General features: G+C 39.4%; 1 protein-coding gene across 6 annotated transcripts in view; it reads right to left on the bottom strand.

Annotated features, from left to right (window-relative positions):
* mlphb (melanophilin b) overlaps positions 1–25,228 on the bottom strand; it is a 45,470-nt gene that overhangs the window by 4,083 nt on the left and 16,159 nt on the right. For 2 of the 6 annotated variants that reach the window (XM_086266386.1, XM_086266387.1), the window contains exons 3-15: positions 20,901–21,122; positions 19,393–19,532; positions 17,231–17,272; positions 15,248–15,300; positions 12,346–12,438; positions 11,783–11,924; positions 11,223–11,470; positions 6,791–6,874; positions 4,369–4,665; positions 3,497–3,646; positions 3,325–3,393; positions 2,962–3,010; positions 2,263–2,357 (exon numbers count right to left, since the gene is read on the bottom strand). In XM_086266386.1, coding sequence (XP_086122512.1) covers positions 2,263–2,357; positions 2,962–3,010; positions 3,325–3,393; positions 3,497–3,646; positions 4,369–4,665; positions 6,791–6,874; positions 11,223–11,470; positions 11,783–11,924; positions 12,346–12,438; positions 15,248–15,300; positions 17,231–17,272; positions 19,393–19,532; positions 20,901–21,122 — 1,684 coding nt within the window. Of the gene's footprint in view, positions 1–2,262; positions 2,358–2,961; positions 3,011–3,324; positions 3,394–3,496; positions 3,647–4,368; positions 4,666–6,790; positions 6,875–11,222; positions 11,471–11,782; positions 11,925–12,345; positions 12,439–15,247; positions 15,301–17,230; positions 17,273–19,392; positions 19,533–20,900; positions 21,123–22,116; positions 22,175–22,397; positions 23,632–25,228 lie in introns of those variants that run through there. The other 4 variants (XM_086266390.1, XM_086266389.1, XM_086266392.1 and 1 more) reach the window with 3 other exon arrangements.

Here is a 25,228-nt window from a genome sequence, read left to right as displayed (position 1 = left end):
TACAGGCAGGGTATGGGTGTGGCCCTGCAGGAGGACTGGCCACACCTGAAGTTCCTGCCACACATCTGTTGGTCATCAGGGCTCGTCGGGGGAGCTACTTAGGAGAGTGTTGGAGCTCCCACCGGCGCGGAATCATTGAGTTGTCTACCCAAGTGTGTGTGTGTGCGCGCGTGTGTGCGTGCGTGTGTGCGCGTGCGTGTCAGTCAGTCAGTCAGTCAGCGTACAACGGTGCAGTTCGTGTATGCCCGCCGGGGTTGGTGTTGATGGCTGTTTTTGTGGTTTTCCCTCCAGGTGGAAGAGTGGACCAGAACGGCAGCACGCACAGGGTGTGCGAGAACACAACAGCGGGGAGCACGAGCACAGACGTCGGAGGGGAGCACACACACGGGATTCAAGGGAGCATCGGGGAGTTATTGTGTTTACAGCCTTCACTGTAAATAAAGTGCACTGTTTGCATCGCAGAACCATGCGTTTTGGGTCCTCATTCCCCCACATCCCCACGGTCTGCCAGCCAGACCGTGACATGAACACTGGACGATACGCTGTGTTGAAAATGAGATATATTTTACTGGATGAGGCTCCTACAGTGATAAAAGTAAAAAAAAAAAACAAAAAAACCTCCTGTGATTTAAGGTTCACATTTTTTCTCTTAACAAGGGAGGCCTCAGAAAATATTGTTTCTGGCTCTTTTTAAAATTCTTATCATTGACTTTAGGTACCTTCAACTCAGAGACATATTTCTTCAAGCAGGAAGCCAATTATATTATTCAAAACAGCCACATAATCACTGATGCCATTATTTTTCTCTCTTATCAAAATTACCCTGAGATTTTCCACCATTATATTGTGTAATCAAACATCCCAGCGTATGCACTTAATTTCAGACAAAGTAATTTTAACCCAGTATGAGATTTAACTCTTTCCTTTACCAACAAAAACATGATTCAGGAAATGTGAACGTGTGCACTTGATTGGGGGGAAAAAAGCAGGAAATGCGTTAAAAAATGAAATTATTTCAAAACACCACAAAGCTAGAAACCACCAGCAGCTCAAATCAAACAAGCAGTGAAAGCCTGGTGTGATCAGCACGTGAAGAGTTCATTCCTGATATTCAAGGCATTTTACTAAAGGAATTTTTATTCACATTTGGGAAAATGCATGAATCCACGTTTTGTGATGGAGGTTAGTTGAGAAGATTGATATCCACTTTCATGGATCCTTAAACTTTGCACAAATCCACTGGAGCAGCTCAGGAGCATCTCTAGCATCCTCACCTTCAGATGGAGTCTCGTTTCACTTTATTTTGTTTTTTTATTTATCCATATTCATTCATGACATGGGACAAAATGCACAGTGAGCAGGTTTACAAAGCAGCTTTTTTTGACTGACAAGTTACAAAAACCTTGAATTAAGCTTTCTGAAAGTGAGGGCTGGATCTGACTGAGTAATTAAGGGAGACTGCACAAGCAGGGATTTGACTTTTTAAAGGTGGTATTAAACCCCAGCCTGGATCGATTACTGTATAAAAACGTATTTTAGTATAAAAGATCAGTGTGATTAGTCACCCACTGCTTTAAGTCGACCTTTTCTGAAGCCTCAAAATGTGCATGTTTTGCAAAAAAATAGGATGCGACGAGGAAGGGCAGGCCTGACTGTGACTGCTCATTGGCTAATCACTTGTGATTCATAACTTCATAAATCGGCTTTGATACCACACATAATTTTCAATTTTGAAACCTTGTATTACCTATATATACAAGCAGACTTAATCTTTTTATTCAATATGACCCAAAATTAGTGACTGAGCCCATAAACTCAGCAGTAAACTATTTCCAGAGAGAGAAATCTGTTTTCCTATAGACGTCTAGTAGTGGAGTGTTTTGTTGCAACCACTCCAATTGCCATCTGGTGGCCTTCAGATAAATCAGCCGCATGTTTCCACATTGATTTTTACATTTCGGACCTTTACCTGAACCTAAATATGTTGCTTTTCCTAAACGTATCCAGGAAGTTGTAACAACCACAAGATAAAGTTAAAAAATATCATCACAGTACACATTCAAATTTAGCTTCACGGCTGTAGATCTCCCAACTTAATGTAAAATTAACTATGACAGTGGAATCAATCTTCTCACATAAAAAAAATTGGTAAGCATCGAATGCCAGTTTTGTTGCAGCACTTTTTTTTTTCTCCAAATGGCACTTATGTAGTTTGGGAATTGAACTCTTCACAGCACCCAGCACCGTAGGGTGGGGTCATACCGCACAGGCAGCCCTGGTCTTGGCCTTTGCCACTGGGTTCCTCTGTGTCAGTGAGCCCCTGTAGAGGGAGTTCCTGGTAAACCTGTCCACCTGGTCTGGAAACATACATCAGCTGCATTGTACATTGTATTCTACAGGCTCTATTTTATCAAAGCACAGTTAAAAGTCAAATTATGGCTCTTTTTGGGATTCAGTCCAGAATCTAATAGTTAGAAACAAATGTGATGTTTCAAAATCCCAGATGTGGGATGCTGAAAATAAGCTTATTGGAAAACTTTGATGGGAAAGTAAATTAGAAACACTCTATAAACTTTAAATAACAACTGGCACCAAGTCCAAGAGCAGGTTACAAAAGCACTTGACTTGAATTTGGCCTAAAAAGAACTTTTCAGTAGCAAAGAAAGATAAAAAAAATAACATAATATGCTAAAAAATTAGATATACTCCCTATTCTTTATAAAAACAACAAAAAAACACAATACTGTTTAAAGTACAAGACACATGGTAAGTCTCCACTCAATGAATCAGATGAAGTGCTATCCAGCTGGGAAAATTAAAGCCATAGTATAACGAGGACACAGTGTTCACTGAGTTATAGAGCAGCTCATCATGTGTTCTAAGTTTCAAAAGGTTAAGATGTTCTGAGTTAGCTGTGATGCCCTGGGGATCGATCTCAGGGGCAGCAGTGTCAGTTCTTACTTGTGGGAAAGTTGTAGGAAAGTCTTCTGGCTTGGATCGGGATTGCGGACTGCAAGACAAAGCAGAAGGCAAGGAGAAAAAACATAAATTTAGGATGTGGGAAAACTTTTATTCTATTAGCATTCTGGCACCTCGATGCTTTACAAATGTTCATCATAGGCAGACCTACTCATAGAAATCACATCTGTGGTTATTTTGAGAGGCAAATCAAAGACCATTGTGCCACATAAAACACGTTGGCTCTAAGAATGACGCCTGTGTCCACTTGTTTGATTTCACACAAACATAAAAGGGTTTTGTATAAGCAAATGTTTTCTGTCATAACAGTTTTGGATATGAAACTCAGTGATATAATGGTGTTACCTTTCTTTTTTTATCCGAGGACATGCCGGCAGCGTTCAGGGCAGCAATCCTGCTCTCGATGTCAGACACCTTGGAGTAAAAAGAAAGAAATGACAGGATGTGCCACAACTTTACATCTCTTTGCATTTTCAATACAAATCAAACTTTACTTAGCCTTTAATGTAACCCTCACCTCACTCTGGGCATTCTGGACATTAGCTGCTGCTTGAGCTACTTTGTCTTCCAGTTCAACCAGTAATGCAGTTGATCCTTTGAAGCTTGCCTTTGATCCCTCCTCTAGGGGGTGACCCTTCCTCTCCAGGCTTTCAGAGGAGTCATTAGCCTGGAAGACAAGTCCAGTCAGAAAGCAAAAATTTTCATTTTCAGGTAAAAAAAAAAAAACAACAACAAAAAAACTTAATGAAATTTGAAATGATGTCATGTTAACAAATTATGTGATAGCTAAATGGTGCCACTTGATTGGTACCTGCTTACAGTGGGGTCTGAAAAATTATGTAAAATCAAATGTACCAAAATCTGCAGTTCTTCCTCGTGACCACCGGCTCAATAAGTTTGGTCCCACGTCCATTTTCCTGATACTAAAAGCCAGTGTTACCTGATACTTTAAATACATTAAATTAATTGAGCTAATGCTGGCTGAACAAACTTGTAGTGAAGTGATGTGAAAACATCATGACTCATCAGTGCACTGCAGCTTAAATGGAAGGAACTGCCAGTGAAAACAGTTGAGGAAACTTAGCACGGCAGCTAAGCAGAAGTTATTAATTTAATTCGTCTTCTTTTTCCGACAATCTGGGAGTGATGGTTGCAGACGAAAAATAAACCCAAGGCCTGAGTGACTTGATTTATGATTCCAGTGTGCACTTGAACCGATTTCCAGCAGAGGTCGGCTGGAATTTCATGAGCCATGCTGTTTTTAGTAAGTGCAGCAAGCCAGATGCTCACGGCTTATGTCTCTTTCTGTCAGTAAACAAACTGGTAATGAATGCTTGCGCGTACATAAAAAAAACCTGATTTCTTATAAAAATGCCACAGAATTTGTACCTTCAGAGATTCTGTCTGCTGAGGCTGCTCCTCCTCGAGCCTGGAGACCACGATGCTGGCTCTGGATGTTGGTCTGATAGGTAGTTTGGAAGGCCTTGGATCCGCCTGTGGGCTCCTCCATGCTAGGATTTCTTGGGAGGAATGTGGTCTCTCGGGCTCGTCCTCATCATCAGAGGTCAGGCTATGGTCACTGATATTGTCTGTCATCTCGTGCAACCTCTGTCTTAGCTGCTGCTCTTCCAGGTCCACTTCGTTCCACTGAGGAAGAGGAGAGGTGCTGCTGGGAGTGGGAGAAGTCTGTTTGGGAACAAAGCACAGACAATGTGACTGAGACAAATCTACACAGCATACGGTTAATGTTTTTACTTTGGATCTTGAATGACTGGATCGTCAACCTAATGGGAATTGTTTTACTGATTTAAAATGTACTGCTAGAGTGAATGCATGATGTATAATACACAAGTGCTCCATCACTGATTATGTTTTTCTGTTTTCATACTCCAGTTTTCTTTTCCAGGCCAAAAACAAACAGACTGCAGTGTACTTTGGTGGCCTCGGGTACAGTCCATGTAATTATAACCTAACATACTCGTTGGATTTGAGGGAAACTTTGCAGGATTTCCCCTGACTTCCAATCAACCATCTTCTATCTATTATTCACTTACAAATATTATTTTGACAAATGCTTCACATTGCAAACACGAGAGCACTGCTTTAATCTGATCTGATTGGTGCCTAATGTATAATAGCACACTAGCATTGTTTTGCTCATGAAAAGGCTAAACGCAAACCCCTTTGGTGGCTCCATCACTTCATTTAGACATAGTTTTACATCACTTTGCTTCACTGCTTCATACAGACATACCCACAACAGTGACGGGGAGTGCCACAGGATGCTCGAAATTTTTTCCACATGTGCAAAAACCTTGTTGCATGTGTGGCAATGAGCACTGTCAGCATTTAGGCCTAGTAAAGTGTAACCAAACTTTTCTCCAGCACTATCACTGAGAGCAGAGTCTCTGTGCTGCAGTGAGAGATGGCCAGCTTGGCCCCTCACAGAAACAAATCTGTCTTAATCTCACTACAAACTAGAAAGTCACTAAGATAAATTGCTATCGTCTCAACTGATATTCTTGCTTTAGGAGATTCATAGATCCATAACAACTTGTTTTCAGTTTGCATGAAAGACAAGTGTCATTTCTAACCAATGTGTGACTGTGAAGATGTAACAAGGATCCTTAGCTAGACTTAAACTAGGGTCTATAAGTCCTAACCTCTAACCTAGCATGTTCAGAACACGCATATAGGGTTATCATTTGAATTTCTCATGTATCATTCAACGATTTTCAACTGGAAGATTGTGCATCTGTTGTACCTGTGCATCTGTTGTACCTGTAGTTCTTATTTATGTGGAGTATTCGAATAGAATAGACAGATACAACAGAAAGTGGGCAGAGCTTAGTGTACCGATTACAATAGACACATTCATTTGTCCAGCTGTGTTCTGACCACTCGGTAATGATCCTAAACAAGAACTGGAACATGGATGTCTGAAAGCACAAGAACTCTGTTTTTCCTTCACTGATCACATGGACATTAATGCAGACTTATCGCGTGCAGACAGAACAGTCAGAACATAAGATATATGCAAATTGATTTAAGCTGTGCTTTGCCACAAGAAAAAGAGGAAAAGCATGAGTCAATCAACTGCTGCTCTCACTTGAAGTTGAATAGCCACTAATTAGCGACTGAGTCTAAATTCTACATTCGTTTCTGGTTTGCTGTTTTTGCGGCTTGGCTCAGTCTGTGATGATACTGATGTGGGTTTGAGAGCTCACGGCCCAATTAAAGACAGACACTGAACCCACTGAGATCACACATTTGATTAGAGGATGATGAAATATGAGTAAGTGTGTGTCTCCTTTCTTTAGCACAATGCATGAACAATGAGTTAGTTTTCTTTATTTGAAAGAAAATACCTTCAAAAAAATCAAGTTTTCATGCAGGTACATCAAGTGTGTTTGTCTTAAAGTTGCACTGATTGTTTTGGCCACTTGAGGGCGGTATAACAAGTATAACCATGACCCTGACAAATTGTGACTTAATAAAAGTGAAGTTTGTGTGCACTTTTAGCTGGTACTGGCATGGCATCAAATTCAAAATAGAAAATTATTTATAAAAATAAAATAAAATAGATGTAATTTGTACTATTTTCATGTAAATTTAGGCTTTAAGTGATTTGAAAATCCGCTAGTCTGTACATTGTTATGCTAAAATACTGCACAGTGTCTCTAACCATGGCTTTATAGATGTAAACAGGTTCTTTCAGTCTTTTAAGCTTCACTCATTTCTTTCTAGGCTGCTGCTGAGATGCTGATCATGAAATTTTGGCAGCTGTACTCTTGACACCTGATAGATTTACCTGGTCATATGTTGAGGTGACTTTCTGCTCCAAGCGGTTCAGAAGAGTCTCAATTGCTGACATCCGTCTGTTAATGTCAGTGATCTAAGAAAGAAAGGAAGAAATAAATGAAAGTACATATAGAGGCAGAATTAAGAAATATTAATTCATAAAACAAACAAACCCCAAAATAACACAAAACGTAAGGAACATTACAAAAAATGTATAGTTTTCAAAACATGAAAGTACTGGACACTTAATGGTTTAAATGGTACTGCTCACATCTATGCTATGAAAGCAAATGCATGTCTTAAACCACTCTGACTCATACTGAACCAATCAAAACACAGTGGCACCAAATATGCAGATGGTTAAGCTACAGTTTCACATGTTCTCATCAGAGTGAGCTGTCTGGATATCAACTCGTCCCCAAATCTGATTTCACCATATTTCATCAATGTCTAAATTTACTTGGATGAAAGAAACCAGAAAAATATATTTAAACTAAAAGTACTTAACCAAATTCACATTACACTGCACAAAATGCTCTTCGTGTACAAAACTGAAGACTAAATGTTCCCTTCGATAATTGGCCATAATGGAATAATATTTTCTCTACACGAGATCGCTCCTTGGTACATGAAGAATCATATTTAGGTCAGGAAGTCAAGCAGACAGTCATCTGATGCACCTTTGATGTCTTGCCACAAGAAAAATTCCTCTCACAGTTCATCCAAATTCAACCTCCTAAAAAAAATCCAAACTCTTGATACTAATATTAAACTTAGGCAAACAACCTAAACATAATTATTTAACTGCTGTGGTGCATTATGGCTCTCAGATGGTCAGGGGGGATTGATGTTAAAGGCAGAAAGAGAAAGACAGTAAATACAATTTTAAAAAACACTGGAAAATCAAGGTTTTTTTTCTATAATTGTTCATTCTTTTCATCAGTGCATAAGCATGAGTTGTCATTACTCTGTCACCATTGACTGTAAATAAAAGATGCAAGTAGCCACTCTAAGTGTTACATTTTGCTATGTTGTTTGTTCTTTTATTGAAACCGTATGTGATGAGCGAGGTGTGGCCCTAAATGAGAAATGGTAAATGGTAAATGGCCTGTATTTATATAGCGCTTTACTAGTCCCTAAGGACCCCAAAGTGCTTTACATATCCAGTCATCCACCCATTCACACACACATTCACACACTGGTGATGGCAAGCTACATTGTAGCCACAGCCAACCTGACAAAGCTACAGTTTTATAATATGTGATGTTGTAAAGCAAATCCATATAGACATTATATTCTGTAAAAAAAACCTTGAAACTAATGACTGAGAAAGTCATGAGGAAAGTCAACAGATCAATGGAGCCAAAGGAGGAGTCCTTTGGCAGAGCTGTACTGGCTCCTCTTTTTAGTTCTGGACATTTTTATACAGAATAAGCCTGAATAAACCTGCGACGCAGTAGTGAGCACTGTTGACCAGTTGTGTTTAATGTCTTTATTAAATCTATAAATGTACTCATTTAAAACCATGTAAACATATAAAGATAGGGTGACATTTAGAAGCTGACAGGATGCCTGCAGACCGTGCAAGAGGGAAGTCCAATTGTAATTATTGCAGCTGTGCAAATATTTGAATGCAAAGTTCAGACACTCCCATATATTGATAATGGATAATATTATGTGAACTCTCAGTTCCATTAACTGCTTTGTTTTCACTGAGCAGGTATGTATTTACTCTAGGTTTTATATTTATCTCTGTGTTTTTATTTCTTGCAGGATGTTGGGAGTTTGCTAACAGGACACCACCTGTGGCACTCCCATCTTTGGAATTCTTGCAAAACTAATTATGCAATGACATGTGTACACCTCCTCTAGGTGGACTATAACTTGTTGCTTGTTGTCTCTTTGGCTACACTGATGTAGAAACATTGATAACAAAATGTTAGCAAAGTCCTCAAGACTTATATTCAAGACTTTGAGTCAGATTCCATAATATATGTTGCATATTTTTGACTGTTGTTTGATTATTTGTTGAATTTATAAAGAAATCTGAGACCAAGTTTTCAGGGACTGTGAAATGACTAGGTTTTACCATAAAACTGTTTGGTTGGCTTGATTGACGTGGTGTTGCTATCCATAATCTCATACAGCTGGGTTCAGATCTGGTGACTGGAGGTCACAGAGGATGATTCATATGATTTTCATCAGTGAGCTTTTGTGCCTTGTTTGGAAGTGTCCACATGTGTTATGCTTCTCTGCTCTTTCATTCAGGCTATTCCTTTAATTTTTCCCTCTTCTGTATATTAAACATACCGTAAAGTTTTTACCTCACATGTGCCCTGGGCTTATACAGTCTGTGCTTGCTGACTTATCTTGATGTTCCACAAATAATCAAATTGCTGATGTCACTCGGTTCTATTGTTGGCCTCCAAATCAATACCAAGACAACAGACAGCAGCACCTGTATGCAAGATGAGTGACTGTTGTCAGATGAGAAATGTCACGTCTGGTTTTGATATCTGACAAAGACATGTCTGGGCTGTATGTTTTCCACTGTATCCTGTTTGCATGTCTCTTCAGTGTGCTGCCCAGCTGTGAGACAAATTTACCATGACACAACTTATCGAAGGTATAAATCAGCGCAGGGAGACAGGTAGGCTGGATAATTCCTTCTGTTTTCATGGCTACTCACCATCACAGAGTTTAATTGCTTTCTTTGTTTTTATATTCCTTATCTTTAAAAACTGCAAAGAATCTTTTTATGGCTCGAGTTATACCTCCATATAAACTCCAGACTGTGTTTGAATCACCTCAAAGACAGATGAACTGAAAACTGAGATTCACAAGGATAAATCCAGACATATTGATTAGTGACAGCAGTCAGCAAAGCAGCCTCCTCAGACTAATGGTAAACAAAGTCTGTTTTCTATCTGCTTCACAAGAACAGAACGGCCACGGTTACTGCTTCAATCCTTTCCAGGGACTGTGTTTAATACTGACACATAAATAGACACTGATGTAATGCATGTAACCTCCCTCTGATCTAGCAGCTGTCTCCACGACATCACTCAGCACGTCAGACTGAAGAACTTGTGTCCGACTTCCAGCATGCACTGCTTGAAAGGCTTAAAATATCAGCTTGTTATTTGTGTTCTTTCTAAACTGTGCCTCTAAAGCGACACTGCAATTAATGTATGTACCAGATCAGATCAAATGCTGAGTTTGGTATGAAGTTTGAACCCATACAACCCATTCAAAACAAGATAAAGTTTATCATGTTAACACTACAGTTTGTTGTCCCATTTGACCAATGCAGGTTTTAAAATTAGATGAATACAACCTCTGATAAACTGCAAAATATGGTCATTCCGGACAATATGAGGGACATCATTCTGCAGGGAGAAAAATTATTCACAGTTAGAAAGTATTGAGAACAGTCTTTTCAGGAGTGGACGTCCCAACTAATTTATCCCAAGGTCAGTCTGTGCAATGCTGAGAGGAACTGCAGAAAACCAAAGCGCTACATCTCAGACTCTACAGGCCTCATGTGACATGTTAAATGTTAAAGTTCATGACAGTACAATTAGAAAAAGACGGAACAAGTATGGCTTTTTTGGAAGGGTCGCCAGGAGAAAGCCTCTTCTGAACATGGCAGTACAGCTTCAGCATCTAAACAAACCACAACACTTCTGGATGATGTCGTTTGGACAGACGAGACCAAAGTGGAGATATTTGTCCATAAATAAAGAGCACAATGTTTGGGGAAAACCAAGCACAGTATATCAGCACAAACATCTCATATAATCTCATATACACTGTCAGCGCGGTTCTGTAGGGCTGAATTGGGCTTGTTTTGCAATCACTGGAGTCGGGCACTTTGCTGTCATTGAATGATGCGAGGCCATCTATCTGACAGCTACAGAACAATGATTCCAAAGATTATGACTGCAGTTCAATTCATAATCCCGAGTGGAATTAATAACAACAATTTACTGAAAGTTATTCTGAGCTGCTTCAATCAATCCAACACCATGTCTCAGTGATCACAGATTTGAACCATGTGATTTTACTGCATCAGCTGAATTTTTCTGCTTTCCTTATAATGATTCACCAGGCCTACCCTTTTCCAATTTCCCCTACCAACAAACAAAGTGAACAGAGCACAAAAATAAAGATTATCCAAGAAAAAAAACAAAACACGGGCATTAAACTTTTATGATCATCATTAAAACCACATGGATCGTTAATAATGTGGAATCTCACAGCTTTACGTTTTAATGTCTGGCTGTGTTCATTGGTGTGGAATGCAGGCAAAATGTATATAATAAGCCAGCAACTTTCCTCCACTCACAGAAACCAGACGTGAAAGACGATTTATGAGTGTCTTAAATGAGTGTAATGTAATGACCATTTCGTGTGATGTTAATATGAGGCATATGAAAGACCTGTGGCGGATGGTTGGCTGAGCTCAGGCTGTCCTGAGATGTTTGGCGGCAGAGGCCTGAATGCAAATGGTAGAGTGGGTACGGCTGGCAGTGCTCATCCTCTTCTTCTTCTGAGTCCTCAAGGCCAGGCAGGTAGACGCTGCTGCTGCATCGAGGGCCTCCGATGCTGCCGCTGCCACACGAGGAGTAGCTGAGCCGGGAGATGGAGCGGGATGGGATTGTCCGGCTATCTGAGTACACCAGGTCATCTGTGCAAAGCAACCTCTTTGTCACAGGTGCCATTATACCAGCAGTAAAATAACTACAATGCTAAGTATTATAAGTATTATAAGTATTTTTCTTTGATCAGTTATTCATTACAAAGTAACAAACAACAGTTTAGCACATTATAATTACTTAATTACTAAATTCAACAATTCCAGTTACAATTGCAAATAAAACAATTATTTTTGTTTTATTTGCAAGTAACACAAGTTCTTGTGTTACTTATAAGTTCCTTGATTATTTTAATATTTTTTTTTAAAAAAAGTTTTATTTGTTTGTTTGAATCTAATTTCTACCTTGTTGTGGAGTTATTTCAAGGTCCAGCTCTTTATGTTGTTCATCCATGATCTGATGAAACACGGTGGCCATATCTGCCTCAGCAAGCATCGACTTCCTCCCGCCTACATCCATGACCATGATGTCACGATCACCCGGCTCCTGGAGGTAAGAGTGGAGAATTGTGTGCAGGTTATTCCCTTTGACTTCTGCTGCTTTTCCGGCTCAAGTAGGAAAAGCCTAAATTTACTGCTGCTTCACATTCAGTCCAAACAGCATACATTTACAGCAGGAAAGAACCACCTGAAACAGTTCACTGCATTAGAAAATCTGTTCAGCTAATAAATGGACAAGATGTGTCCATGTCTGCACACACAACATTTGGATGTACACAAAAAGGGTTATTGTGGCCAGATACGAGAATGAATGATGACAGTGCTAATACAGTACTGTCTAGCCAACACAGACAATGTTTGGCAAAGAGAGTGCAGAGGCAGATGGTCTTTGTTATGGATTACAACATGCAGATTAGTTTGTTTTGGAGGGATGCTAGTTGTGGTTAGTTTAGTTGTCTAGCCTGTACCTCATTTGAGGGTCCTCTTGATTGGCTGAGGTAGTCAACGTCCAGTTTGAAATCAATGGGATCAACAGTTAACCTCCTTTTGACCTTTTTCATCTTTGGAGAACATGAAGGGGAAACACCATCGTCAGCAGGGAGGAGAGAGGAAAGCGTAAAGAGATAAACCTCTGCCATGACAAAAGGCTGTTTGCTCCATACACTCAGAAAGTGATTGACTTGTCGCCCTTTAATGTACTGCCGCTGTAGCAGAACTAACACAAGACTTTTACTTATGCATGATGACCAAATACTAAGCACTAATTGCTTCCCATGGGGCTTATAGTCACATTTTTTTTTTCCTTTTAACCAACAATAGTCCAAATACACAGGCCACCTTGTTAGGTACACCTAGTTCATCCTGGGTTGGACCTCCATTTCTTTTTAGATGATATCATCATATCTCCATCACATCTCTACTGGACTCAGATGAACTCAACATGAACTCATTATCATGTTGCTGTCATGTATTATAATTGGATAATTAAAGATTTGCATTAACAAGCAGCTCTGTGTGGCTTTAAGTGTATGTGTAGAGTTACACTTAAATACCTGGCTAAAAACAACAAGGCTATAATATTTTAGGAAGGTTTTAATAGGGCATACATAACACTTAAAAGCTCAGGTCTGCAGTAAAATAAATATGATTAATACTTATGTTATTACATTTATATCTTTTGTTTTATTTATTCATTTATTTTTGGTGCCGGTGCATGATTCACAGATACATGCACGTGGGTAAATATTTTAAATGAGTTAAAAGTAATGCTGAAATGAGAGACGCACACCATGGGTTCTTTGGATCTTCTAGGGAAATTTGATTTAAGGGTGCATATCCATGTTCCAGTGTTGACATAGCATCAGGGTCACTGAGTCTCTACCAGCTCCAAACACTATCTAAACTGAACTGTAGCTTCTCTGAGCAGGCAGAATGTGAGCCGGTTTCCTTACAGGGAAATGTCAGAAGGTTCAATACATTAGGCTGTTTGGAACAGCAGAGGGCACTGTGTCTAAAAGAAACTTGAACGAGGGATCCAGTGAACAGCAATCTGTTTCTGTAACGTCCATCAAAATTAAGATTCTTTAAGATAAACATATATAGAAAAAACTGCAAGGGTTGGAAAAAATGCATCCGGAGACCCAGCAGAGCCTGGGAGTCCTGTCATTTCTCAACAGTCAGCACAATGATTGAAAATAAACAAAGCTTAACTTCTACAGTACACACAGAGTGTGGTATAAACAATAGTAATCTTCATTTTATGGTGAATTCCAGTGGAATCAGTGCCCCCACACCCACCCTTATTTTCTAAACCAAAGGCTTGCTCAGCTCCGGTCTGACTCTTTTATATATGACAGCTTGGTATTTCCCCACTGCACTCTGCAGCCAGTGCTGGCCTGCCCGTGCCAGGCATTCCAGTCCTTCACGAGGGGCTGGCCTAGATCACTAAGATAACCTGTGAAGAAAGCACCTCTGCTTTTTATCAGGAACCAGCCATCAGTGGGAATTAGTGTTGACCAGCGCACACTCGTGCAAAAACTCCATTGATTAAAGAAAAAAAGAGCAAACATGTGGATGCAAAATTAAGCTACAGTGAAGTTGTCTGTTTTGCAGATAAGCTTTGATCACACCTGACTTAAATTCCCAGTAACTAATAAACAGGATATTGCCTCTTGTTTTAGGAAATGCTTGCAGATCTCCACATGTCACATCAGCAAATAACAAAATACCTGCAAATGATTTTCTCTCTGCACACACTAAATTCATTTTTTGTTTTATGATGCACATCAATTGAGTCGCTCCTGTTGGCAGCAAACTCACTTAAACTTTACAACCTGAAACACAGCTGCATGCTGTCTTTTTATGTAATGTGTTAACAGAATAATAAGGCAACTCCAGAAGCTTGTATGTTCTCTCTGTGGATGTTAACTGTAAGTGTGAACATTAGTGAAGTGTCTGCATGCGTTCAGTAAGATAATCACCCATCTGCCTGCTTTCCTTGCTGCTAGTCTGTCCATTACATCACTACCAGTTTCCCACGCTGTCAGTCTCAATATTGACATCACTACTCTTTGAGCCAATCAGCCTCCACTCTGCGTGGTTTAACCCTGTGCTCTCCATCATTCTTCTTTTCAGACTCTCAGTTGCTCAACCCGCCTCCTCCCCATCTCTACCTCACCTGAGTCCCTCAGAGCTGCACCCAAGCCTCAGGCTTCATCTTCACCACCAGCGTCAAGGCCACTGGGATTCTGTTCTGCTGTGATGGGTTACCAGTCTACTCATCTAAGACAACAATTTGTCTATCTCAATAAATCATGTTCAGTTCTTTTAAATGATCTCTCCTCATCAAAATAGGAATGATTGTTGTTTTCTATGAGTTAGCACTGTGATGGACTGCTGACCTGTCCAGGGTGCATCCTGCTCAGTGATAACTGGAATAGACTCCAGCATTGCCAGAGTTGTACAAAGCTTAACAACATGCATAAATGTATAAAATCTACATGTAAGTTGTGGCTGCATTGTGAGCTGAACAGTCAAAAATGACTGATGTAACATGATAAGCCAGCAAGTTATTGCAGTGGTTAGCACTGCTGCTCCACAGGAAGAAGGCTCTGAGTTTAATCTATGAGTTTTAGGAGGAATCTGTGTCCTTCCACCTTTTAACCAAATTTAGATCCAAACAAATGTCTTTACTATGACCTCAGAAGGTGTTTCCTCATTTCACTTTTCATTTTCCATCCAACTCTCAACATTGTTCAAACATTTAGTAAGGCTGCCCTTAAAACGATTTCAGATAGTTGTTAAAATTGAGGGGAATCTACTGCTAGTTCTTTTAAGATATGAAAATGATTTAAAAATGAGCTGCCGTACCCTTTGGTGTTGTTGTGAGTCTGTTGCATCCATACTGTGCTCCCCATATGCACCTATAGACAAAGAAGGAAGACATGGCAGTGTTAGAATAACCAAAAAAAGGTTTTTTGTTTTCCAGTGTGCATGCATTTCCAAAGATACCATGTGACTGAAACCAGAGTCACTCCAGACTACAGAGACCTCTGTTATTGTTAACCAGTGGCCTTTGACCTTACAGTGTGAACCTTGTTTACAAAGTACAGCAAGAGAAAGCAAAAGCAGAAACACTATGGACTGTGTTTCAGTCCCTCTTTATGAGAGCGTTTACGAGGGAGCTGCATTTTTGCAGTGTGTAACAGTTCCCTCTTGAATACAGCATGAGAAAGAGGGAAGAAAATGCTGGGAACAACAAAAACTTTACACTGAGCATAAAAGCAGAAAAAGATGAATATTCATATTTTTAGATTAGTCTTTTAGTTCTTACTGTTAACTGCTGAACTAATTTTGGGGCTTTTGCTACATTTTGCAGAAATTATCTGCAGAAAAAAAAACCCCGTGACACACACACAACTGTGGAAATACAACTACAATAACCTCGTAACATAAGTTACACTTTTTATGTTCTTGAGTCTTTCTGACTAAACCTTCCCTGGCTCTGCTCTTTTACTGTTGATATGCCAGTGGCAATGGGAGCCAGATGACTGTGCCAGACTAACCAGAACCTTTAGGTCTGTTCCCAAACCGCTGTGCCCACCGCATGTGTGAGGCATTCAAAAACACCAAAGGGATCGTTGTAAATGAACGAAAATGAACCTCTCTTATTTACTGTATCGTTATGCTTACAATTATCATCACAGATGTTCCTGTTAAATGTTAAGGTACCAGTTAAAAAAATATATGTATCCATAGAGACCACACATGGGGCTGAATTAGGGGAAAAATAAGTGGGCTCAAATTGACTCTTGTTAGTGGTAAAATGGTGAAAAATAGATTTATTTAGAACAGTTAAGGTGAATCAAAATGAAAACAAAACAGGTACTAAAACAGAACCTGCCTTAAAAGTTTCTGTTGTACAATTACAATCAAATAAACACAGCCAGGCAAACAGGTAATGCACTGTAAGCAATAACTGAACAGATTCACTGAACGAGTTTTATATCTGACATTCAGTCAACTTAATGTCAGAAACTTTTTGCCTGACCACAGAATGAGTCCATTACTCATACAAATCTCTGAAAATAGTGAATAGAAGTTAGAAATGAGCTTTCTGATCATGTTTACAGAAGACCCAGTGAGTCATTCATCGTTTTGATCAAATGTGAGGTCTACATGTATTTGTAACTTTGCTTCTGTAGATCATCACGTGTAGTTGGATAATTGACTGACAAGCAGTTTCGTAGCTGCTGGTAGAAGCAGCAGGATGAACTGTGAAGTATAGCCTCAGTCAAATGCTGCCAAACTGACTGGACAGAGATTAACGGTGGAAGTGGGTAACAACCCAAAACAAAATGTAAAAGCAGTGTTTCTCAAAGTTAAGGAATGGGATATTTCTCAATGGCATGCAAAGAAAATCCTGTTTTCACTCTGAGAGATGGATTGCACATTCCAAGATGGTGCCTTATTGGTGAAGACAGAAGATAATCAGGAGCACAATTACCAAAAATAAAGAAATAAATGAATGAAAGGATAATTATATAAATAGATAAAAATAAATAAAATAATAATAAAATAAACCACAACTTTAAAGGGGATAAAATAAAACAATCTTACTGAGAATTCCCAAATGTTTATTAGATCCGATAATAAAATGTCACATAACTTCATGAGTGAGTGAGTTAGCATTTAGCTTAAAGCAGAGCTGTAGCTAAGAACAGTTTAAATACGCGACCAAATCAAAGCAGAATATACTAAAATAATGAAAGCACCTTTTGGTTATATTTAAATTTTGGAAATTCAAACATATTTCTGTCTTGTGACAACATCTGACCTTTTCAGTATACTTACTGTGGACCTCAGGCATGCTCTGTGTGTCATACTCACGAGGCTCTGGAAAACAGAAGAGCAGCGCGCACATGGCTTATTAATTTGCATTTAATTATAGTTTCATATAAGTGATCCGATTCCTGTAATTACTATCACATTGTTCTCCTAATTGCAAATCTAGACGTAATGACATTAGGTTATTAACTGCAATAAATAGCTCAGCAAACTGAGATAATACAGGTAGTCCTTATACTTTCCACATAAAACAATAATCAGAAGCAGCAGTAGCAGCATTAAACGGCAGAGCCAAAGTGAGAGTTAGCCAGTGGACTGAATTAGACTTTTGTATGTGAACAAGACTCTTTTGTAAGTATCAGCAAAGAGTGTGAGGACAGGATGACACCCTCCGAGCTCTGGGGGCCCAGCGGACCATAGAATGCATACAGCAAAAAGACAGTAAAAGAATGTGTGCCTATGTGTGGAAATGCATGTTGATTTCAGTCCAAGTGGTCACATGCTGAGTTCATTTTAAACATAATACATCTGTTAACATGCATTTTTATGACTGTATTTCACGGCTACAGCTTGCATCTGTGGACACTGTGTGCTAGATTCCACATACATACACGACAAACATTTTGTCCTCCTCCCTCCACTTTTGCTCTGCTTCTGGTTGGACGAGCCCTGCAGGACCGAATCCTTCAGTTCCAGGCACAGAATGGGAGACATGTGAGTGAATTATCACAAGGCCCACGGGAGCTGCATCGGCCAACCAACTTGCTCTGTATTCCTTCCCAAAATCCTCAGGGGTGACTCAGCGTAAACAGTACCAGAGGTCTCGGCTGTTTCTATATAATTCATCACATTCGCTCATCTCCTGATGTTGTGATCTCAAAGGGTAATCTGTTGTGAGTAATAATGCTTGAAACTGACATAAAGTATGCTTCAAGGATCACTTGTATCATATGCTGTGGGTGTGGCCTCAAAATGCAGCGTGAGCAAGTTCAAAAAGAGAGGAAAAAATGGTTTTGATGAGGCCTAATAGCGTCACTGGATCAGACTTTAAACCTGAGCTGCACACAATAAACAAACAGCATTTTCCTCCACCTTAGTATCTCTGGTAATAATCTCCCGCAGGGCAGAGTTAGAATAAGCATCCTGGTCAGCTGACGACAAAAGAGAGATACAGCTGTGAGGAGCCAGAAAGCAGGAAAAACAGGAAAGATGGAAGATTAAATCCCTGTGACAGATCTGGCAGCCTGCTAATATTTGAGAAAGGGAGCAGAAACTTTCTTCTGGTGACTTAGTGTCAGAAAAATAAAGATGCTCATACAAAGACGGCTGACAAATTAAAGGACAAGGGTGACATAAAGCGTCTTGGACCACAAGATTGGCGCCATTGCAAACACCATAAACACTATTGTCTCAAAATATATTCTCTAATTTGCCGTTTTCTTTGATGGAGAAGATCTGATGATTGCAGAGGCCCGGGCACAGCATTACTTTCAGTCTGCGTGCATCACTGTGAAGAACTTGCATTTTGTTGTCCAGTGAAATATAATAATATACATTACAACTCCAATTCTTGAACTCAAACACAGTTCACAGATGAGATGGCGATCGTCACGGTGACGTTTTACCAGTCGAGCTGGAGTGATGCATATTTTCCAAGCAGCCGCAGTATAGTATGCAGCTGCTGAATCTCAGTGAAGCCTTTCATTTAGTGGGGATTTCTCATGGTAAGCTCAAGCAGACTTCCATGACTTCGAGTCAGTGCTCTCTGACTCTGGCAGATTGAACTTTTGACCGGCAGCTTCTCCTCAGGGCTTGTAAAGAAATGAGTGGAACAGATGGAAATTTCTTAAGATTGCCTCTTCAAAGCCACCTTGACCTGAGGCTTGACATTACAACACATTTGTAACCTTTTATTTGCACTTGTTTGGATATTCATGTAGACATTCCCTACTTGGCAACTGCCCAGAGCAGCAAGTGTTTGACTGCTAACCACTAAGCAGTTTCTAATTAGTCAGTGGGGTGTTAATCTTTTTGCTTAAAGGCCACCGTGACAGTACGCTGACTGGCAAAAATGCACATTTTCAGCAGCAGAACCAGGATTATGACATTCCAGACATAAGCTTGGTTTGAAACGAAGTAACAAACCAGACAGAAGGTGGATTGCTCACCTCCTAAGTCACTCTGAGAGCGGCTGCCTTCTCCGTCGAACCTCCTGAAGAGGGAACGCATCACCTTGGCGCTGCCGAAGCGCTTGAAACGGGCACGGACGTTCTCATGGTACCACTCCAAAGTACCGATCTTGAGTACTCTGTAAGTGAGAAGAATGGAAGGAATCAAAATATAGATGCTAAAGAAGTCATTCACAGATGAGGTTCATTCTGAAAATGAATGCATATGCATTTTATATTAAGAGATTTTCTTCTATTTGTTTATTAATTCAAGTATAACATTACATGTGAAACGTTTAAAATGAGAACACATGGTGAGAAATGAGCCCCAAATGAGGCCAATTTATACACTATCCCATAATATCACATAGAAAATACTTGTGGGAATACAGACTTGCCAGCAAAAAGAGCTGTATTTTGCTCTTTTGCTATAAAACAGCAGTGTGCAGGTTTAAGCATGAGATACATAGCATGATGCTTTCCAGACACTGGCCAAGCTCCATTAAAGAACTTTTTAGTATGCAGCTTCATCTCAACAAACAATGGTATCATGGTTCCATATGGAGCTGATTTCAAGCAGGATGTATTGAAATCTATCGCTGCATCCAGCAGAGCCTAAGCAGTAAAAAGGATTTTTTTAAATATCTGTTTAAAAAGCAGCCAAACATCCATCAAAGCACATCGAACCTGACGCTTAACCTTTGATTCAACAACAGTCGCCTCAAAGCTCTTTAACTACTGACAGGACATGGGTTGCCTCTTTGTTTATTAGTAATCTGAATGTGTTATTTGCTCATTTTTATTCATCTTATCAAGAAAGAACACAATGTCCTAAAAACATAAATTCACTTTTAGAAATGTCGAGTTGCCACAGCAAACCACAACTTGCAAATCAAGCTTAGCATCAGTTCAGGCCAGAAATACACAATCTCAACTTTAGTCGCTCAGTTCAGCAGATGGAAGAGCTGGTACCCATCTACAAAACCAGTTGACAATTGTCATGTAGAGCAGTTTGTGCTATTTATGTTTCTTGAACCTGTCAAAAGTGCTGCTCGCTGCAAGCCTCTTTGCAGCCCACCACCTCTTTTCATGCTTTTTCTGACCTACTCTCTGTCACATTTACTATGATTAATGCCTGCTTTGTAGAGTGTCTTGCTGCTGAACTCTCCACCTCTGGCTTTCCATGTATGCATGTGGAAGGAAATCCCGCTGAAAATTAACAGAGGAATCTTCTTTTGACTTTAGTTTTTTCTGGCTCTAACATATTAAGTGCTTTCCCAGGTACACATCCCAGAGCTCGCTGGTCAAGTTATTAAGCATGGTTAAAGGCATGTCAGCACAAAGCTTATGAAGCTCATGGAGACAGTGTGTTGTCCACAAATGACTGGTTTAAAACTTGAACTTGAACTGCATTTATAGTTACAGTTAAATATATGATTTCTTGTATTCAACATGACACTTAGTTTGAATGACCATTTTGAATTATTCTTACACTGGTCATTACCTACCTGGTCATGTGACAGGTGTCACACACCCAGCCATCCTCCTTCTTGTTATAGCGGCCGCAGGACTTGCAGATGTAGAGCTGGCAGTCCAGGCACTGATGCTTGTTGTTAAGCAGGAATTTAAAAGGCTGGAGACATCGAATGCAATGAGACTCAGTCAGGCTGGTCTGGTTCCCCAGCAACTCTTTCTTGGTATCTTCCCTCTCAACCTTGGTCTTTAGATCCCTGAAAACAAATAAGACAACAATATGAAAGGCTAGCATATCCACAAGAAGGCAGACTGTCAACAAACAAATAATCTTCCAGGCCTGGTAGAAGGTTTTATTTCACATCTGGTTCATTTGATATAACATTAACCAATTTACTGTATGACTTATGAATGTAGAAATAGTCGTGGGTTAAAAACATGCAGGTCATTTTCATGCATTTGTAAAGAGACAAAGCAGAAAATGCATGGGAAAACAGTGTTATACATACAGTACAAGAGATCCTTGAGAGAAAATTACTTCACATTTTTACTCCAGGGATCCATCCAAACTGACTATTAAATGCTTGTGGCACTTAACACACTGATCTCCTATATATTTAGTCAAAGTGCATATTTGGCTTTTAAGTGTGACTGATATACCCATAAACTGCCAATATAACTTATTAAAATTTAGCCCAGATGATCGGTATAAGACGGATAAAGCGAAATCCAGCTGCTGGTCATTAATAATGACATTTAAAATTATATCTGTTAAAATGGAGAAACACTTAATAAATAACACCACTTTCACTTAAAGTAGATATGGGTTAAAACAAGCACACACACACACACACACACACACACACACACACACACACACACACACACACACACGTCTACATAGTGTAACTATAGATGACAGACAGATTCAGGCAAGAGCTAATATTGTGGCTCCTTTGAAAAATCTATCCGTCTTCATTTTAGATCGGTAGCGGTTGGTTTAAAAGTTTAAAGAATACAAAAAGCATGAGACAAATTTGATTTGTATTGAATTTGCTAGACCTCAGGTTTTTGCAGATTTTGAGTAATACTTGAATTGCAATTCTACCAGAATACATTGTGTGATGGACCAAGTTGGAAAAGCAGGAGTCATTAGAAAAATAGGGTTTTCATTTATTTAACCCCAAAAATTATATTTACAAAAGCAACAAATGTTGAAGTCATAAAAGAGGTAAAAGAAACAAAACCCACCTCTGTCAAAGAACTGCAAACTTAACAAACCAAACAACTGGCCAAACAAACAACTGACCTAAACAGGAAATGACACACAAGGGTAAATATAATGGCTGATCAGACCACTATGACACACGAGTGGTAACTAAACAAAACACAATCATAAACCACAAAAATGATGCAGCATAGTCTAGTTTGTTAACAAACTAAAGATCAAAGAAGAGAATCAAAAACCACTAAACCCTAAAGTCAAATATCTAATCAAATACAAAAGCTTTTTTTAATGAAAGGAAACATACATTCTCCCCTTCAGCAGGAAGTGGTGGTGCCGTCCATTTATCCCTCTTTGTATTTAACAGCTTCAAACCCTGGCCATCACCTTTTGTCTGGCAACTCTCACGGATCATGGCAGGTAAGAAGTAAAAGAAACAAAGGTTAGTTAAAAATCAAACAAAGCAATGAACTGGTATGAATAAGTAAACTATATGTGCGTGCTTACAAATAGAACAAATGTATCCAAACCAATCAATAAACTTACTGGAAACTAAAGTGTGTTATTGTGTTCAAATGAAGAAATGAAAATACACAAGAGTTACCAACTTTAGAGTGTGGAGATGGGTTTGGCCATCACAAATTGCAACACTGGTTACGTTCAGTAACTATGAGCCATTTTGTGCTCAAGGGCATGACAAAACATACCTATATTCATATCTGTGTGAAATAGCCTCCATGTCATGTGATCAGTCCTTCTGCAGATTGCAGTTCTTGACAGTCCATATCCAACATCTAGAATAAGACACTGCAGAACTACACTAACACACACCTTGACTTTGTTGTCTTATCAATCATTTCTACACAATACAAAAAATCCTCTTGCTACTATTGGTTGAGGTCATAGTAAATAGCCAACTTGTAAATGCTTCTAACATACCTGCAGACAGTTAAAGTCATAAGACGGTTAGCTTTTTGTGTTTCCTTTATGTGGTTGATCATCGTCTGAAAAAAAGTCCTGATGCCATTCATTGATGCTAGGTCATTCATATCTTTGTTCGGTTGTACTTTGGTTGGTCAAAAGTCTTACGGCAGAACTGGACTTCCCTCACGCCATTTCCAAAATACTCAACTCATGAATCCTGTGGACCATTAGCTGCTGCTGCTTTGGGTGTATTTTTGTGTCCCTGGACACCATCGGACAAAGTTCCCCCCTTTGACTCAAGTATTTATGCTTCGCTAAGCTAACCATAGCCTACACCGCTGAGTCCGAGACAATTTAAAAAACACATTTCCCCCCAGATGTTCAAATAATAAACATTTAGCTGTCATGAATGAGATTTGAAGGTTAATTTCTAACTCATTGCTCACTTTGTGTTTTTATAGCTGCAAAAACAAACCTCATACTGCTGCATTAAAAAAAGATTTTATGAGTCAAATTTTGGCTGACACGAGTAAAGAGATGGCTGTCAGCACATGGATGGCAACACATAGCTTTATTTGGCACCTCTTTTCAAAAACAATCATGTCAGCCTGCTACACTGAAAAGCCAGTAACGGGACAAAATTCTAGCAAGAGGAAAATGTTTCACTGTGACTTTTTTGTTAAAATTACATTGTAATTGCTGTAATTATCAAACTCTTGATATTGTTATTGTTGTAAAGTTTTAATCAGTTTTAACCTTCTTCCTGTTCAAATCTTTCCTCTTCTCTGCGTGGCTTGGAATCTGCTTGCATGTGTGTTAACAATGACTTCATTGCTTTGAGTCAGATCATTTTGTTCTGCAACGTTTTTAATTCAGACTTTTGCTGATTGTTGGATAAGTAACAGCTTCACTCGGTGCTGAAGGATGCTAACTGTAGTGCGGTGGAAAAATTCAGATAACAACTCCCAAATGTCACACAGCATGGGTGGAGTCTGGCAAAACACCCGCCGGGGATGAGAGGATGCTTATTGTTTATTAAAGATTTATTTTTTTTAAAGGCCATGCTTTTTAAATTATAGCCCAGGTCATTGGGATGAATGGGATACTTTGTAAGCCTCTTTTAACCTTTTGCAGAAACAGCTGCTGGCCACTAGCAGTGCGATTTAAAAGTAATATCTCTTAAATCTACCCTCCTCTGAAACATGAAATCCCACAAATCTGGTATACAAGATGCCCTTCTATGATTTCAACTACACATGTGTGCTGTAGGCAACTACCATACCTGCCAAGCACCAGGGCATGACTTGCAAAGTCAACTATCAAAAGACAAGTGCAGCAGCATGCAAAGAGGGGAGGATAGCACAAGTTTATAAGTGGAGCTCCCAAAAAACTGCAACAAGACTTTTATGTTCCAATGACTGATGAAGGTCGTGAAAGCACAAGAAATTATCACTTCACAAGTTTCTATAGTAATTATTCAAAATTACATCAGTTAATGTTTTTTTTTAATATACTTAAGGGCAATGGAGACTTTCAGCAACAGCACAAAAGGTTTTGATTAAGAGCCATTTGAACGGTTACCTCGAAAATTTGATCGGCTCCTGAGAAAAATATTTAGAAATGTTGCTGCTAAGTTTGTCTTTCCGTAGCTTGGTACCATTAATTTTGTTTTATTTTCAGCTCATGTTTCCTGCTGAATGTCTTTACAGTAGCAAGACTATGACAAAACTATAACCTGCAGATCACATAGCTGAAACAATGAGCGAAAAGGGGCTTGATTCTTCAGTAGAGCTGAGCAGGACTACACACTGGTGCAATCAGTCTTTGTTGATTTGTCTATTTCACTCTTTAGATTTCTAAGCCGATCTTCTCATTGGGTCCAATTCTCCAAACAGACTTAACTATGAGCTTTGTCTTATCTTCTTCAATAATCATGTCAGGGACCTGTGCACTTACAGGCTGCACTTGCTCTAAAGTACTTTTTGGCTTTAAATAGGACCACTAGCTATTGATGCTCTAATCAGAAAAAGTGTTTACTGAGGTCATAGGTCAAATGAGCAAGTCCATCTTTGATATACAGTCTGTGTACACACCTTTTACTGCTATCTGAGAAGGACATGTTACTCAGATATGATCATAGTCAAATCTGTCCCACTGTCTCACTGGTGGGTATGAAAGTGACCATATATAAGAGCTAGTCAATAACTAGCCTAC

Source organism: Aulonocara sp. 'chitande type north' Nkhata Bay, linkage group LG16, assembly GCF_057382095.1.
Source record: "Aulonocara sp. 'chitande type north' Nkhata Bay isolate Kocher_YH1m ecotype deep benthic linkage group LG16, A_spYH_male_GT1.1, whole genome shotgun sequence".
Taxonomy (NCBI): domain Eukaryota; kingdom Metazoa; phylum Chordata; class Actinopteri; order Cichliformes; family Cichlidae; genus Aulonocara; species Aulonocara sp. 'chitande type north' Nkhata Bay.
This window is presented reverse-complemented; position numbering and strand designations above follow the sequence as displayed.